At 35.6% G+C, this 16628-nt stretch overlaps 1 protein-coding gene across 8 annotated transcripts in view; it reads left to right on the top strand.

The window, feature by feature from the left end:
• Positions 1-16628, top strand: part of VPS13B (vacuolar protein sorting 13 homolog B) — a 604787-nt gene that overhangs the window by 34234 nt on the left and 553925 nt on the right. For all 8 annotated transcript variants that reach the window (XR_013814943.1, XM_079796380.1, XM_079796377.1 and 5 more), the window contains 7 exons: positions 4459-4633; positions 6093-6361; positions 8300-8395; positions 8857-8979; positions 9446-9583; positions 10587-10674; positions 14113-14304. Coding sequence is in view for 7 of the 8 variants with exons in the window: in XM_079796380.1 (XP_079652506.1) it covers positions 4459-4633; positions 6093-6361; positions 8300-8395; positions 8857-8979; positions 9446-9583; positions 10587-10674; positions 14113-14304 (1081 nt within the window). In the remaining variant the exon portion in view is untranslated. The remainder of the gene's footprint in view (positions 1-4458; positions 4634-6092; positions 6362-8299; positions 8396-8856; positions 8980-9445; positions 9584-10586; positions 10675-14112; positions 14305-16628) is intronic.

Below are 16628 nucleotides of genomic sequence, written 5' to 3' on the forward strand. Positions count from 1 at the left end.
ATTAATTTAACATTTCCCCCATTTTTGAAAATTTACATTTTTTTCGTTTTTCAGAGGAATAAAAGTCTCTACATAAAGCTTTGAACACATATCTGATTAATTTCTTAGGAATGATTTCTATAATTGCAAATATCATATTGAGGGACTTAAACTTTTTTAAGACCTGTGATCTATATTACAAAATTGTTTCCAGAAAGGTTTACCCAGTGTAAATGCTCATGAACATGTGAGTGCTTATATTACACACTTGTGATCTTTACGTATGATCATGTTTTAAAACTTTCCCATTTGTTGAGCAAAAAATATGTATATTTTAATTAACATTAATTTGATTATTAGTTAAGTTACATTTATTGAGAATATGTTCACTTATAATTTGTTCTTTGAAAAATCCATTTAGATTTTTTTTCTATTTTTCTACTGGTGATTAATCTTACTGATTTTAGGATATATATCATATTAAAATATATAAAATATATATTTAAGATACATATTTTAAATATGTAGGGTGGGGCAAACATAGGTTTACAGTTGTGAGTACATGAAATAGTTAATTCTTATATTATTATTAATTATTATATATTCCATATGAACAACTGTAAACCTACTTTTGTTCCACCCTATATCTATATATCTGTCTATATCTATATCTATATCTATATCTATATCTATATCTATATCTATATCTATATCTATATCTATATCTATCTATCTATCTATCTAAAAGGTTGATTTTTTTGTCATTGATTTTGCTAAGATTGTTTATTATTGGTGCCATACAGTATTTAAAATGATGTGGTGAAAATTAAAAATGGAATTGCCTATGACCTAGCAATTCCACTTCTGGGTATTTTTCTGAAGAAACACAAAACACTAATTCAAAATTATATATGCACCCCTATGTTCATTGCAGAGTTATTTACAATAGCCAAGCTATGGAAGCAACCAAGTTTTCCATCAGTAGATGAATGGATAAAAAAACAGTGGTGCATGTATACTAGTATAATGGAATATTACTCGGCCATAAAAAAGAATGAAATCTTACTATCATTTGTGATAACATGGAGGGTATTATGCTAAGTGAAATAAGTCAGAAAAAGACAAATACCATATGATTTCACTCAATGTGGAATATAAAGAACAAAATAAATGAACAAACAAAATAGAAAATGACTCATAGGTGAAGAGAACAAGGTGATGGTTGCCAGGGGGTTTGGGGGATACTAGATGAAGGGATTTAGAAGTAGTTGCAAAAATAGTCACAGGGAAAGTTTAGCATAGGGATATAGTCAATGCTATTGGTATAGTCAATGCTATTTTAATAACTCTGTATGGTGCCAGGTGGCTACTTGAATTATTGGGGGTGGGGTGGTCACTTCCTATATAATAAAAGGCTAATATGCAAATGGACCAAACGGCGGAACGACCGGTTGCTATGATGTGCATTGACCACCAGGGGGAAGACGCTCACTGCAGAAGCTGCCACCTGGTGGTCAGTGTGCTCCCACAGGGGGAGCACTGCTCAGCCAGAAGCTGGGCTCACCTCTGGTGAGCACAGCGGCAGTGGCGGGAGCCTCTCTCGCCTTTGGGGCAGTCAGACATCCCCCGAGGGCCCTCAGACTGCGAGAGGGCTCCCTCGCCCCTACGAGTGCATGAATTTTGTGCACCGGGCCTCTAGTAAATTATATAATTTTCCTGTACACCAAAAGGTTGTGGGTTTGATTCCTGGTAAGGGCACATACCCAGGTTTTGTGTTTGATCCTTGATCAGAGTTAAGTGCGGAAGGCAGCCGATTGATGTTTCCCCTCTCACATTTCTCTCTCTCTCTCTCTCTCTCTCTCTCTCTCTCTCTCTCTCTCTCTCTCTCTTCTCTCTCTCTCTCTCTGTGTGTGTGTGTGTGTCTGCGCGCCTCTCTCCTTTCTCTAAAATCAATATAATTTGTTTGAAAATTAAAATTATTAGGTAGACCCAAATTGAGGGAGTGAGATTTCACTGAGGGACATTCAACAAAATACCTGACCAGTATACCTCTAAACCAGGGGTCCTCAAACTTTTTAAACAGGGGGCCAGTTCACTGTCCCTCAGACCGTTGGAGGGCCGGACTATAGTTTAAAAAAAACTATGAACAGATTCCTATGCACACTGCACATATCTTATTTTGAAGTAAAAAAACAAAACGGCAAAAACACCCGCATGTGGCCCGCGGGCCGTAGTTTGAGGACGCCTGCTCTAAACTATCAAGGTCATTGACAAACTAGAAAAGTCTAACTAGATAACTAGATAACCTGTCACAGACCAGAGGAAACTAAAGAAACATGACAGCTAAACACAAGGTGGCTTCCTGGATAGAATCCTGAAAGAGAGATCAGACATATGTGGAAAAACTAATGAAATCAGAATGAAGCATGGAGTGTAGCAGACAGTAATATACCAATGTTTGTTTCGTAGTTGTGACAAAAGTACCACATGGTGACAGAATGTTAACAATAGGGAACTGGATGAGGAATAATCTGGGATCTCTCTGTATGACCTTTCAATGTTTTTAGAAGTTTACAACTATTTTAAAGTAAAAATTTTATTTTTTAAAACATTTAAACAAAAAAGGATGTGGAAGAGAAATCTCAAATGAAGAAGAGGTTGACAGGTCTGTCCTGCAGACTTCTCCCCTCCTTTCTCTCCTCCTCACCATTTTCTTACCTCTTCATGGTCTGTTTAGTGTATGATTTTTAAGGTCAGTTTTAAGATATCTGTATTCTTAGTTGAATATGGCATTTACACCCCTCCCCCCCAATACAGCTTTCTTCACCTTCAAGTACAAGTTTTTTGTCTTTAGTTCTAAAATTATAATGATTACCATTACTTCTTTTTCATGTTTCATAGACATTCAAATACCAGTGAGTCAAAATAAACCTTCCAAGAGACTTGACTTTATGGCTTAATTGGTTCTATTCCATGTTTATATAACAGCAGGAAACCATTATACTGAGGCTGTGTTTAGATTCCATTGATGTCTCTTTCTATGAGGAGAACTTTGATTGACTTCTATATATCCTATTTCCTAGTAATTAAACTTACTACTTTCTTATAATTGATTCATGTTATAAATTTTATCATGTTTAAATCTATTATTTAAAATTTATTTGAAAAATTTCCCCAAACATATATTTCCCTTGGTTTTTCATATTTGGCTATCAAAATTTTATTATGTTCATACTTCCATAGTTAAATGTTAGTAATTTTCTCTCCTAACATGTTTTTAGGATGTGTGTGTATTCTTTTTGGTTAATATAGCTGGAAAGAGTGATTAAAGTTTTACTAAAATGATATCATGAAGCTTTTATTCTTGGTTGTGACAGAGATCTTTGTTTTTCTTTGGGGGGGAGTACTATCATACTCTTAGCATTATAGAGTGGGTGCAGTAGCCCTCCCTTATCTACAGTTTTGCTTTCCGTGGTTTCAGTTACCCTCAATCAACTATGATCTAACAACATTAAATGGAAAATTCTAGATTTAAACAATTCAAAGTTGTTTTTTAAACCTTTTAATTGAATTTATTGGGGTGACATTGATTAATGAAATTTTATAGATTTTAATTAAAATATAACCTCTCATTGACATACAGTAGTATGGTGATTACCAGAGCCACGGTGGTGGGGGTGGGGGGAGGGGGTGTGAGGGGATAAGGGGGAGAGTAAATGGAGAATAAGAGGTGATGGAAGAAGACTTGACTTGGGGTGGCGAATAATTCATGTTTTAATTTGCGCACCATTTCGAGTAGTGTGACGAAATCTTACTACATCCTGCTCCATCCTGCCCGGATGTGAATCATCTCTTTGTCGGGCATATCCATGCTGTGTATGCATCCTGCCTGATAGTCACTTAGTAGTCCTCTTGGTTGTCAGATCCACTATCGTGGTATTTCAGTGCTTTTGTTCCAGTAACCCTTATTTTATTTGCTAATGGCCCTTAAATGCAAGAGTAGTGATGCTGGCAATTTGGATAGGCCAAAGAGAAGCCTTCAAGTGTTTCCTTTAAGGAAAATATATGTATGTTTAGGAGAAAGCATAGGATATATAGGGTTCAGTACTAACTGGAATTTCAGGCATACACTAGGGGTCTTGGAATTATCTCCTGCAGATAAATGGGTACTGCTGTATTTTGGTTACATAACTTTCTTTCTGAAAACCTAGTGTGACTATATCTTTTCATTATTTCTGTTTGTATTTACATCATTTGGCTTAATATAGTTTCTAGCTAAAGTTTATTGATCAGAGCAAAATTTGTTTAATTCCTAAGATTTTAGAATAAACTGTTATTTTGGCTTTAATGTTAGAAATGTTTGGGACATTACTATTTCTCTTACGCTATTCCAGTTAAGATTTAACGTTTCTCTACCTATGCTAAAAGATACGCCCTTTGAACATTATTTGTTGATGTTTTTATTTTTTCAAAATACAGATTCACACCTTAGTAGAGAGTTTGAAACTTTCTATCACAGATCAACAACTGCCTATGTTTATCCGTATAATGCAACTTGGGATTGCTCTTTACTATGGAGAAATAGGCAATGTTAAAGATGGAGAAACTGAAGACTTTACCTGTCATAATAAAGATACGTCAGGAAACATAACAGGTAAATATAATAAAAATTTATTTTAGAACTATTGTTCTTATAAAGTGTTTTCCTAATTGTGAAACTTTAAAAATACATTAGATTGAGGTTTACAGTTCTAATGTGGTGGCATTATTTTGTTTTGGTTGTTTGACACTACTTTGATTTTTTTCCTACATGCTTCATACTATTTTGATTTTCTTTTTCTACATGGTAAAAATAACTAATATTTCTAGTAGGTAAAAGTGTTCAGAATGTATATTATACAAAAGTTAAAGTAGTGCAACCTCGAGATTTCCTAGTAATTATTATATTTAAAAAAATATTTTTTATTGATTTAAGAGAGGAAGGGAGAGAGAAGGATAGAAACATCAATGATGGGTCATTGATCAGCTGCTTCCTGCACGTCCCCTACTAGGAATTGGGCCCATAACCCTGGGCATGTGGCCTTGAAATGCAGTAATGTTAAGAGACTGGTGGAATTTGTCTTTACAAGATGAAATAAGACCAGCTGGAATTTAAATCTTTAGTCTCTGTTAATTTGTCACCAAATAAAAATTGTTCGCTATAATTTTTCGTCTGTAGAATAAGAAAAGATACTAATTTATGTTAAATGCAAATAAGAGTCACCAACACTTATTTTCTTTACAATGTATAAGAATAATTTCATTATAACATTTGCTTTCATCCTTTGGGATAATTATTTTTTTGGGGGTGTGCATTTTGCCCAGGAGTAATTGCCATTCTCTCTCTCTCTCTCTCTCTCTCTCTCTCTCTCTCTCTCTCTCTCTCTTTTGTTTCTGGGTGCATCAGGGAATCAGGAACTTTTCTTGTAGTTTTCTAATGTTATGTTTCTAAGAAAAGTCAGTTTTTTAGCACTCTAGCCTTATTTTTGTGAAGTAGGGTTTTTTATTTTTTAAATTAATGAAGTGAAATGCCAATAAATTTATTTATTTTATTTATCAACTACATTTAAAATTATGTGGTAAAATAAAATTATGTGGTAAACTGCTTTCCATATAACATTAATTATGGCCAATGAAAGGAGATTGAGCCTAGCCTGTGTTGCTCAGTGGTTGAGTGTCAACCTATGAACCAGGAGGTCATGGTTTGATTTCCAGTCAGGGCACATGTCCAAGTTGTAGGCTCGATTCCTCAGTATGGGGTGTGGAGGAGGCAGTTGATCAGTGATTCTCTCTCATCATTAATGTGTCTATCTCTTTCTCCCTCTCCCTCTCTGAAATAAAAAAAATATATATTTAAAAAAAAAGAAAGGAGATTGACACAGTATAATATATAGAAACTTAAAGGTGGTAATGCTAAATTATTGGTTTAAAATAATAACCAATGTATGATTTGCTCATACTTTTTATGTAGAAAGAAAGATGTGGGAGATACATTTTAACAGAATTTACCTTCCTAATTTTTTAAAATGAAATCCTTTTGACTTAATTTAAAATCATTTTATTTTGGTTGACAGGTGTTGAAGATGAAACAAGAATAGATATGCCTTATCCTTCTCAGTTCAAAGGTCAAGAGTTGTATTTACATCAAGACGATGAACAGTCACAGGGATGGGTATCATGGGCCTGGTCATTTGTGCCTGCAATTGTGAGTTATGATGATGGTGAGGAAGACTACCTTGGAAATGATCCAACTTCAACTATGCATCAGCAGAAATCTCAGACTTTGAAGGATCCTATTGTTTCTATAGGATTTTACTGTACAAAGGCAACAGTGACTTTCAAAGTAAGTTTCTTTTTTTCTTGCTATTCATATCTCTAAGCTTAATGTTTAAATTTTTATTTCTAACTAGAGGCCCAGTGCACGAAATTCATGCACGGGGCGGGGGTGTCCCTCAGCCCAGCCTGCACCCTCTCCAATCTGGGATCCCTCGGGGGATGTCCGACTGCCCGTTTAGGCCCTATCCTACCGAGATCGGGCCTAAACGGGCAGTTGGACATCCCTCTCACAATCCAGGACTGCTGGCTCCCAACTGCTCGCCTGCCTGCCTTCCTGATTGCCCCTAACCGCTTCTGCCTGCCAGCCTGATCACCCCCTAACCACTCCCCTGCCAGCCTGATTGATGCCTAACTGCTCCCCTGCCAGCCTGATTGCCCCTAACTGCTCCCCTGCCAGCCTGATTGCCCCTAACTGCCCTCCCCTGCAGACCTGGTCACCCCTAACTTGTTCAACTTGGATTTGAAGAATGTATGGAATTAATTTGTGGTTCATATTTCGATCAGAAAACAAGGTCATGTTTCTACATTAGCATTCTGAACAGTTGATATCAATCCAACAAAAATCATGCCAAATTAAATGTAGCATTTAAAAAATAATGTTGAAAATTGTTCTTGTAATGTTTGAGTCCTTTTAATCAATTAATTGCTTTTTCTCTACAATAATTGTAGACAGCTGAAAGGTGATTAAGTTTAAAATATTCAGTTTTACTTATGCATTTTAGATTATGGAATTGCACTTGAAAACAGCAACATGTGTGTGTACTAGTTCTGGGAATCATCCAAAAAACAAGGGCTTATATTATATAAAAATATTTTTGTTATGAAAAGTGAGAGTACTTAGTTGATTCTCAGTATAAACAGATTATCATACTTAAAATGATAAACTTTTTGGTTCAGTAAATTCTATTTGACTAAGTTAAACATGTTTTACTCTCTTTTATGTTGACTTTATATTTAAGGTTAAGAATTTATATCCATTTCGCAAGAATAAGGGGCACTGAGTCATTAGCAAACATGGGCAGAATACCCTTTAAAATTTTTTATTTTGGAATAGTTTTAGATACACAGAAAAATTGCAGAGATAGTACAGAAAGTTCACATATACTTACACAGTTCCCATATTGCTAACCTCTTTACTTTTCCCAGTACATCTGTCATACCTAGGATGCCAGTATTAGTGCATTACTGTTGAATTTCAGAATTTAATTGAATTTCATAATGTCCCTTTTCTGGTCCATGATCCAAACCAGGATACCACATTGCATTTAGAAAACTACCTTTTAAAATAATTTATCTAATTTTTGAATACATACAAATGATGTGTTGTAAGCTTCAGTGTAACAATAATATATTTTTTCTTTTGTCAGAGATTAAGTACGTGTTATCTAGTTATTTGTTGCATGATTGAATGAGTCAGACATACTGTGAGATACATATTTTGAAAATAAACACCTATGAACCTATTTCCTTCATAGAACTAGCGTTTCGTTGAATCTGATTGTGTTTCCTCACAGCTTTCTTTTTGGTTGCAAATGGAGAGAAATCTAAGAAATGATTGAAATAAACCTGGCTGAATATATTAGTGAATATAAAATGAATTGAGGTTAAAATATAAAAACTTTGGCAGAATATATGAACCCTTTTATGACTATGGGACTGTTATAGGTGCACAGCTTTCACCATTTAAAGCAAGATTGGTAAGAAAAACGAGTTAAATATAAGGTGGTATAGGTATTAAATTATCTATCTGAGCTTAGACTAGCATATTCAACCTTTTTACCATGGATAATCTGTTACAGCTGTTTTCGTTGCACCTGTTTTCCTGCTTAATAATTAAATTTCCCCAATCTTAAAATTGGCCGTGTTTCCATCAATCCATCATAATAATGACAGTTTATTGCCATTTAATACTAATTTGACTTAACATTCTTATATTATTTCTTAGCTCACTGAAATGCAAGCGGAAAGTAGTTATTATAGTCCTCAAAAAGTAACATCTAAAGAAGTATTGTGTTGGGAACAAGAAGGAACCACAATTGAGGTAAGGTAATCTTTCAACATTTAACATATATTTTTAAAATCTTTTGACAGTTCTTAAAGTTAGTATTGAATGAATATAGGTTTTAATCATAATTGGTATGTTTAAAATATATTTATAGTTTTGTATTTCTGTTTTAATTGTTAGTAGTATTGAAATAATTTTTTTAACAAAGATTTTACTGTAATATGCAACATTAATTTATTTTTTCATTTAACTTGTGTGTGCTCATATGTATGTGTGCATTAGTGTTCATGAAGTTCCAGTCATTGAGTTACAAAGGTTTGAGGATACAGGGACAAGTAAGAAGTTTCTTACTTTAATAGGATTTATGATCTGAGGAGAATAAATTTGAAAAGGCTCTGTTCTAAAGATGTTTTGACTGATTTAGAAATGCTACAAGGAAAACCTGTAACATTTTTATGAAATTCAAGTTCTTAGTTCTATTTCCTTTCCTCTTATAGGCCCTTATGATGGGAGAGCCTTTCTTTGATTGCCAGATTGGTTTTGTAGGTTGCAGAGCCATGTGCCTTAAAGGAATTATGGGTGTTAAAGATTTTGAAGAGAATATGAATAGGAGTGAAACCGTAAGTCAAAATCTTCGCTTTCCTGCTTTTTTTGGATGGAATGTAGGGATAATGAAGTGCTTATTGAAGTGTTTAACCATACCAAAAAGTCTGTTAGACTACATATATCTTTGGCTTTAGAGAGGAACTTTAACTGTTTTCCCTGTAAGAAATTATAGAGCTCAGGGGAATTTAGAAAGTTGGTAGCACTTAACACCTGGACAGTAGCTCCAAATACTTTCCAATTCATAAATGTTACTTCTTTCTTGTTTATAGCAGCTACTTGGAGTTCCTTTTTGGTTTGTTAAAATGTTCTTTGCCAAAATAGGCAGTGAAAATAGAGACAGCATTCTTGTCTTTTTACAGGACTTCAAGTTGTAGTGATTTCTACTGACTCCTGAATGGGTGTTATAAAACCAAGGTTTTATTTTCTTAAACGGTCTAATGATTTTTCCTCCTGTTAAAAAAATTTTGCATTTATATTCAGGAAGCCTGTTTCTTCATTTGTGGTGAAAATTTGAGTATGAAAGGCTTGACATACCTTACAAATTCACTGTTTGATTACCGAAGCCCAGAAAATAATGGTACTCGTGCAGAATTTATCTTGGATGCAACTCATCATAAGGTTAGAGAATATATATTTGAGCCAAGTTCTAGGCTGTGTTTGGGTGGACATCTTATATGACTATTTATTATTGTTATCTTTCTTCTCATCTAATATATTCTTAAGGCTGTTGGTTTACTGAGACATTTAGAATGTTTTCATCCAGCTTCTATAGCCAGAGAAGTTTGAGGAGTTCATAAGGTCTCTACTTTTATGTGGTATGCAGCCACAGTTAGTTTGTTTATCTACTCCCTACTGTTAAAATAGTCATGGAGGAAACATAGAAGTATCTCTTTTAATTTCAGTTACCTTTGGGTTGTAGGATTAATGGGAAGAGATGAAGCATTTCATGTATTACTATGTATATGTCTTAGTATTAGTTGACTTTTTCATATAAGATGATATTAATGTATTTTCTATGGAATAAATGTAAAAATCCAAAAAATTGTCTGAAGATTAGTGTAATAGAATAAGTAATTTACACTTAACCCTTTTCACTACAGATTTACTTTTATTGTTGAAAGTAAAGAGTTTAATTTAGACCTGCATAATTAACATACTTTTATATATCTTAGATTATCTTTAGTGTTTAAACTGTTTTATATAAGTGTACTGAAATATTTAAGATGGAACTATTTAAGAGTGTACATTATTAAATAGTTTTTGATAGTATTACAGGTCAAGAGTGTACTATCCTCCATTATAGATATTCATTAACCAGACATTATTAGACGAGATCGGGCGCGTTCAGGGTGGTATGGCCGTAGACAATTAACCAGACATTATTGATAGAGTGGTCAAAATGTCTAGTGGAACTATAGATGCCCTTTTGTGTGGTTTGTAATAGAGTAACATTACCTTACTTAGAAGTGAATTCTTTGGATAACCTCTGCTTTTTTGTTGTTTTGGAACTCCTTTCAGTTTATACATTTTCTTTGTAGGGATATGTGTCTGATTCTTGACTTACCAGATTTTAAACTCAGAAGTCTCTTCTATACATGTCTTCTGTTTGCTTTGTTGTCAGGAGACATATACTGAGATAGCTGGAATGCAAAGGTTTGGGGCTTTCTACATGGATTACCTATATACAATGGAGAACAACAGTGGCCAAGGTACTGTTTTCTTTCTTTTATGTTTGCTTTTCCTCCAGCTTCATCAGAATCAGTTGGTCCTCTGTTACATTAGATGAACTTTCTGTTACTTTGGGTAATGGTTGAATTTTAATGCCATGTTAATTTTCTTAGATTCTTGACATTTTTAATCTCTTTTTTTGAAGCTGATTGAAACTCATGGACATGGACAACAGTGTAGTGATTGTGGGGTGGTGGGAGGAGCGGGGTGGGTGGAGGTGGAAGAGATAACTAGTGATGGAAAACTAAAGTGAAATAAAAAGAAAGGAAAAGACAATTTGTATAATCAGCTAGAATTAGTTATCATGTATGAAATATTAAAATTTTTATGCATTAAATTTTATATTACAATAAGTTGTCAAAAGTAGTAAATATTTCCTTTTCTGTATTAAATACATTTTGAAAGTTATATAGATCTTTTAAAAAAAGGTTTTTGTTTGAAGCAGAAATGTGAGAATAAAATCATCTAGAAACTGTGGACATGTAGTGTTTTATTATGTATTTTTATCCTTTTTTGGGCTGTTTTTATAAAGCTATTTTTATTATTTTACTAGAGGCCCGGTGCATGAAATTCATGCACTCGGGTGTGTGTGTGTGGGGGTCTCCTTAGTCTGGCCTGCACCCTCTCACAGTCTAGGAGCCCTCAGGGGATATTTGACTGATGGCTTAGGCCCGCTCTTTGCTTAAACAACAGTGGGACATCCTGGCAGTGGGACATCCTTAGTGGTGCTGCGAGGCGTGAGAGGCTCCCGCCATTGCCGCTGCGCTCACCAGCTGTGAGCCTGGCTTGTGACTGAGCGGTGCTCCCCTATGGGAGTGCACTGACCACCAGGGGGCAGCTCCTGCATTGAGCGTCTGCCCCCTGGTGGTCAGTGTGCATCATAGTGACGGGTTGTTCCACTGTTTGGTTGATTTGCATATTAGCCTTTTATTATATAGGATTTATTTATTTTTAAAATATATTTTTATTTACTTTTGAGAGAGGAAGGGGTGGGGAGAGAAACATTGATGAGAGAGAGACATTCATCAACTGCCTCCTGCAGACCCTTTCAGTGGGTATTGAGCCTGGAACCCAGGCATGTGCTCTGACCAGGAATCGAACCAGCAGCCTCCTGGTGCATGCAACAATTCTCAATTCACTGAGCCACACTGGCCAGGCTTTGTTTTTTTATTCTTATTCTAATTCTTCCTCTAGCAATAAGATATTTTTGAAAATTTAACCATTTTATGTTTGTCTATACATCATTATATGAGTGTTGTGCTTATTATTCCAATCTTTTTACATGTTGAAAACTTAGTGAAAATAGGTTCACCATGTTTTTGGTTAATTTCATATTTAAGAAAATGATTTCTATTTATTAGGTGATAAGTTAGATATGGTGAATGCAAAGAAGACCAAAACATTTCTCAAGAAGCCAATAGGTAGTATTTAACTATGCACTGAAATAAATGATTATCTATATATATAAAAAGCTAAGCGACCGTCTGACCATCTGCTCGGTAGCTATGATGCGCACTGACTGCCAGGGGGCAAATGCTCAGTGCAGGAGCTGCTGAGTTGCAGTGACTTGGCAGTGGTGGTTCTTGGGTGATGCTCCCCGGAACCAGAGAGGAGGGAGCCTGATTCTGGGGTGCGTCACTCGAGAACCACCCTCTCACAATCTGGGACCCTTTGGAGATGTCAGAGAGCTGGTTTTGGCCTGATCCCCGCAGGCCAGACCGAGGGATCCTACCTGCTGGAGGGACCCCACTCACTCCGCAGACAACCTTTGAGCTGTGGTGCCGCCCCAGGTACGGCTGGCCGGGGAGGGACTGTGTGAGGTTGACTCCAGGGTGTGTCCAGCCCGTCTTGCCCAGTCCTGCCCCACCAGCCACCTTCTAATTAATTTTATTTCAATGGGCACAAATCCGTACACCGGGCCTCTAGTATATAATATTAAGAATGACAGTGTATACAGAGAACTAAGAGAGATCCATGTAAGTGACTACTTTTGTCTGTGGGTTGAAGATTTCACAGAGGATTTGATCTTGAAGGATCATCGTAGGGGGGGAGTTTTACTAATACTCAAAGGAGAACTAACAACTATCCTCTCAAACTGTTACAAAAATTCCAAGAGGAAAAAATGCTTCCAAACTCTTTCTACAAGGCCAGCATACCACTTCTTTCCCTAAACTTTCTCTGAAGTAATCTCATTCTTTTCCATGGATTTAAGTATATTTTGTTGATGCCCATATTGTATTTTTAGTCCAAACTTCTTTTTTTCCCCTTCTCAATTTTATTTTGTGTTGGTTTCTGGTATACAGCTGAGTGGTTAGACAGTCATATACTTTACATACTTTTCCTTCTTTAAGGTTTAGAATTAAAATATCCAATGCATACTTGACATTTTTACTTCTGTCTCTAAAATATCTGAAAACTGAATACGTCCAAGGTTGAATTATCAGTATCCTTATAACCACCTTATTGCCTATTGCTTCTCCCCATTTTCTATCTTATCTTCAGTATATGGGTAGATAAGAGATTGAGGAACTTGGATTCTGCATCATGGAGCATGACCATAATACTTTTATTCTGGAAAGAGTTCAAAGCAGTTGCTACCTGTTGTTCACTTTCATGGTCATTATAGAACTGTCAAGGTATCCTGTGATCATGTAATTTTAAACAGTCTAATTTTCATTGAAATTCTTAGGTTAAAATAGTGGTAAAATGCAACTTCTTCCAGTCCCCCTTCCCACTCAACCTAATGGTATTGTGTATAGAATTATTGGATACTAGAGGCCTGATGCATGAAGATTCGTGCAAGAATGGGCCTTCCTTCCCCTGGCTGCCGGCACCGCCTTTGCTCCGGCCGGAGCTGCCTTTTCCCTCTGGCCCGGAGCTGCCTTTCCGCCTTCCCACACTGCCCAGAGGCCCGGAGCAGTCGGGGGCAGTGCGGAGCGCCTGCACCATCGCCATGGTGACGGCGCAAGCGTCCTGCCCCGCCCTCGGCCGCTCGGTGCCTGTGCATGCAAATTAACCTGCCATCTTCGTTGGTTTAATTTGCATACTCACTTCCTGATTGGCTGGTGGGTGTCGCGAAGGTATGGTCAATTTGCATCTTACTGTTTTATTAGTGTAGATAAGCAATTAGATTTAAAAGAATTCATTTCTAAGAATGACTTTAAATTTTATAGCACTACTTGTAACAGAAATAGATAACAGGAATAATTTTTTTTGAATTGGTTGTTTTTTGGTGATAGTATCTTCTCATCTGCATAGAGAAAATTATAGATCAGCAAAGTTCTATGTATGCAACTGATGGAGAATTGGTTTTAAGGCATTAAGCTATAAGCTAAAAAGATGAGAGAAGAGTAATTTTAAAATGTATACTTGGTATGTTTGATGCCGAAAATATTAATATAAAATTTGGCTTCTTTTAGGTTCTGCAAATCAACAAGACTTTTCTTTAGGAAAAAGTGAAGATCTGGGAATAGTTCAGGAGAAGTCTACCAAAAGCCTTGTTATAGGTCCTCTTGATTTTCGCTTGGATAGCAGTGCAGTACATAGAATTTTGAAAATGATTGTTTGTGCCTTGGAACACGAATATGAACCATATAGTGGGCTAAAACCAGGTTTGTTTTTATCTTAATTTTGAATCTCTTGCCAATTGATTTGAATGGTTATATAATCTATTTTTTTTTTTTTTGTATTTTGCTAACTTACCTTTTTAGTAAATTTTCCCTATCTGACTTTCATGTATTTAGTTGTTAATTTAAAGAATAAACTTGTGTATAGAAGTTATGGAAGAGGTCAAGATTAGGAAGTTATTTGAATAAGTACTTATTTGCCAGTATTTATCGATATTTTAATGTCACACCTTTTTGGTACTCTTTCCAGTGAATACTCTTGAAGTGTGGATTCTAAAGAGCAGACATGAAGATGTGCTCTAAACATACATAGTTAGCATTCAAGAAAATTTAGATCTTACTGTTAAAAAAGAATTTGCTGTACAACCAAGTGTTTCTACATGGCATGAAGATGTGGTTATCAGTTTCATAAAATATAAATTTTTTAATAAAGTACTGTAGAGTAGATGTAATAGCAAAATGAGAGTGTAAAGGACAGTAAAGAACTCGGCGTATGGGGTCAGACTGTGGTTTGAATTCTGACTCCCACTTATTATTGACCAAAGGAAATTTAATTAACACCACTGATTTTTCATTTCTCTTTGTCTCTAATTAAATTAATTATTGTGACAGATGGTTAAATTGTCTACTCAATATCCATTCTCCTGTTATTTTATAGTAAAATAAATTTCTATGATATAAATTTAATTGATAGATATAAAGATTACATACCCCAAGTGTAGTCATATGGCTAGATTCTGGCTACTGAGGTTGGTGCAGAACTTCATATGAGTTCTTAGGCCAGGATTTTAAAGGCAAAGAGCATGCTTTCCTTTCCCACTGGCCCCTCCTTCTGGCAGGAAAGCCATTCTAATGGCAGGAGCTGTAGCTGTCATCTTAGCCCCTGAGGTGTGACAGAGCTGCGTGTGACAGAGCAATAAGATAGAGCCTGAGTCTTCATAGTGTGGAAGCACCATGTCTGCTCTGACCCTTGAGACTCAGATTGTTTTCTGAAAGAGAAATAAGCTTCTGTTTTTGTTGACACTTATTTTTATCACAGCATATTTGCTGTTACCCTAAATGATACTAAACTCCCTTAGCTGCATGTCTAGTCTCTCCAAGGATGCAGTATTGATATTTCCATGGTTAGCTATTCTGTAACACCAGTTATGTTCAATTAAAATTTCCATTTCCAACATTATTGGTTTTTGTTTGGTTGCTACACTTTCATCTTTGACTGCCAGTTCCCTGTTTCAGTTATCAATTTTTGTAAAATGTCATGTGGGTTTATCACTAGTAGTCAAAGAGGCAATACAACCCCATGCTTTGCTATCCATGCATGAGCTAAATATAACAAATACCAGTAACTAGTAACCAAACTGACAAAATTGGAAACAAGTGACATGATTGGTCACTGATCATGATGCTCCTCTCTTATTTATGTCATGATTTATGGGCTGAACAACTAGCAGTGAAGTTTGTACTTTATGCAGTTAGTTACAGTTATTATACTGTGGCAACTGATATTTGAACTGTGCTTTTGGGAACTGGCATTTAAAAAAAATTTGTGCATATTAGAATTGTATAAAGAGAGAGATGCCTGTACTGTATATACATACAGCAGTGAGCAAAGGTAGGTTTCCAGTTGTGAGTATATGAAAATTTTACTGTGATAATAACCTGCATGTCTTTTTCAGTGTGAAGAATTGTAAACCTACTTTTGCCAAGCCCTGCATATTTACCTCATTTATACTAGTGCACAGGCATTAAATCTTAAGTAGTTAGCAGTTCTACTCCACTTTTCTGGTAGCTATTTGTTGAAGTGTAATATACATATTGGAAAGCACATAAAACCTAGGGTATAGTTCTGTGAATTTTGCAAACTTAACCACATTTGTGTAAATGTTCAAGACATGGATGGTTACCAGCCTCCAGAAGTCTCTTTGTGCCCTCTTCTGGTTACTACTCTGACCCCCAGGGTAACCACTCTCCTTATTTCTAACATCATAGGTTTTGCTTTGTTTATTTTAGAATTCATGTAAACAGAATCACACAGTATGTACTCTTTTGTCTCTGGCTTTAGCTGACATTATGTACATGAGATTCTCATTACTGGTTAGTATCCCGTTGTGTGAATATATTACAACTTATTTATCCATTTTACTATTAGTATTTGGTTAGTTTCCAGTTATTACGATACTGATGCCAAAAATATTCTAGTACATACCTTCTGTTAAACATATGTACTAATTTCTTAAAAAAATACTTTTATCGATTTCAGAGAGGAAGGGAGAGGGAGAGAAAGATAGAAACATCAATGATGAGAGAGA

The sequence above is a fragment of the Cnephaeus nilssonii genome, assembly GCF_951640355.1.
Source record: "Cnephaeus nilssonii genome assembly, chromosome: 18".
In the NCBI taxonomy this organism is placed as follows: domain Eukaryota; kingdom Metazoa; phylum Chordata; class Mammalia; order Chiroptera; family Vespertilionidae; genus Cnephaeus; species Cnephaeus nilssonii.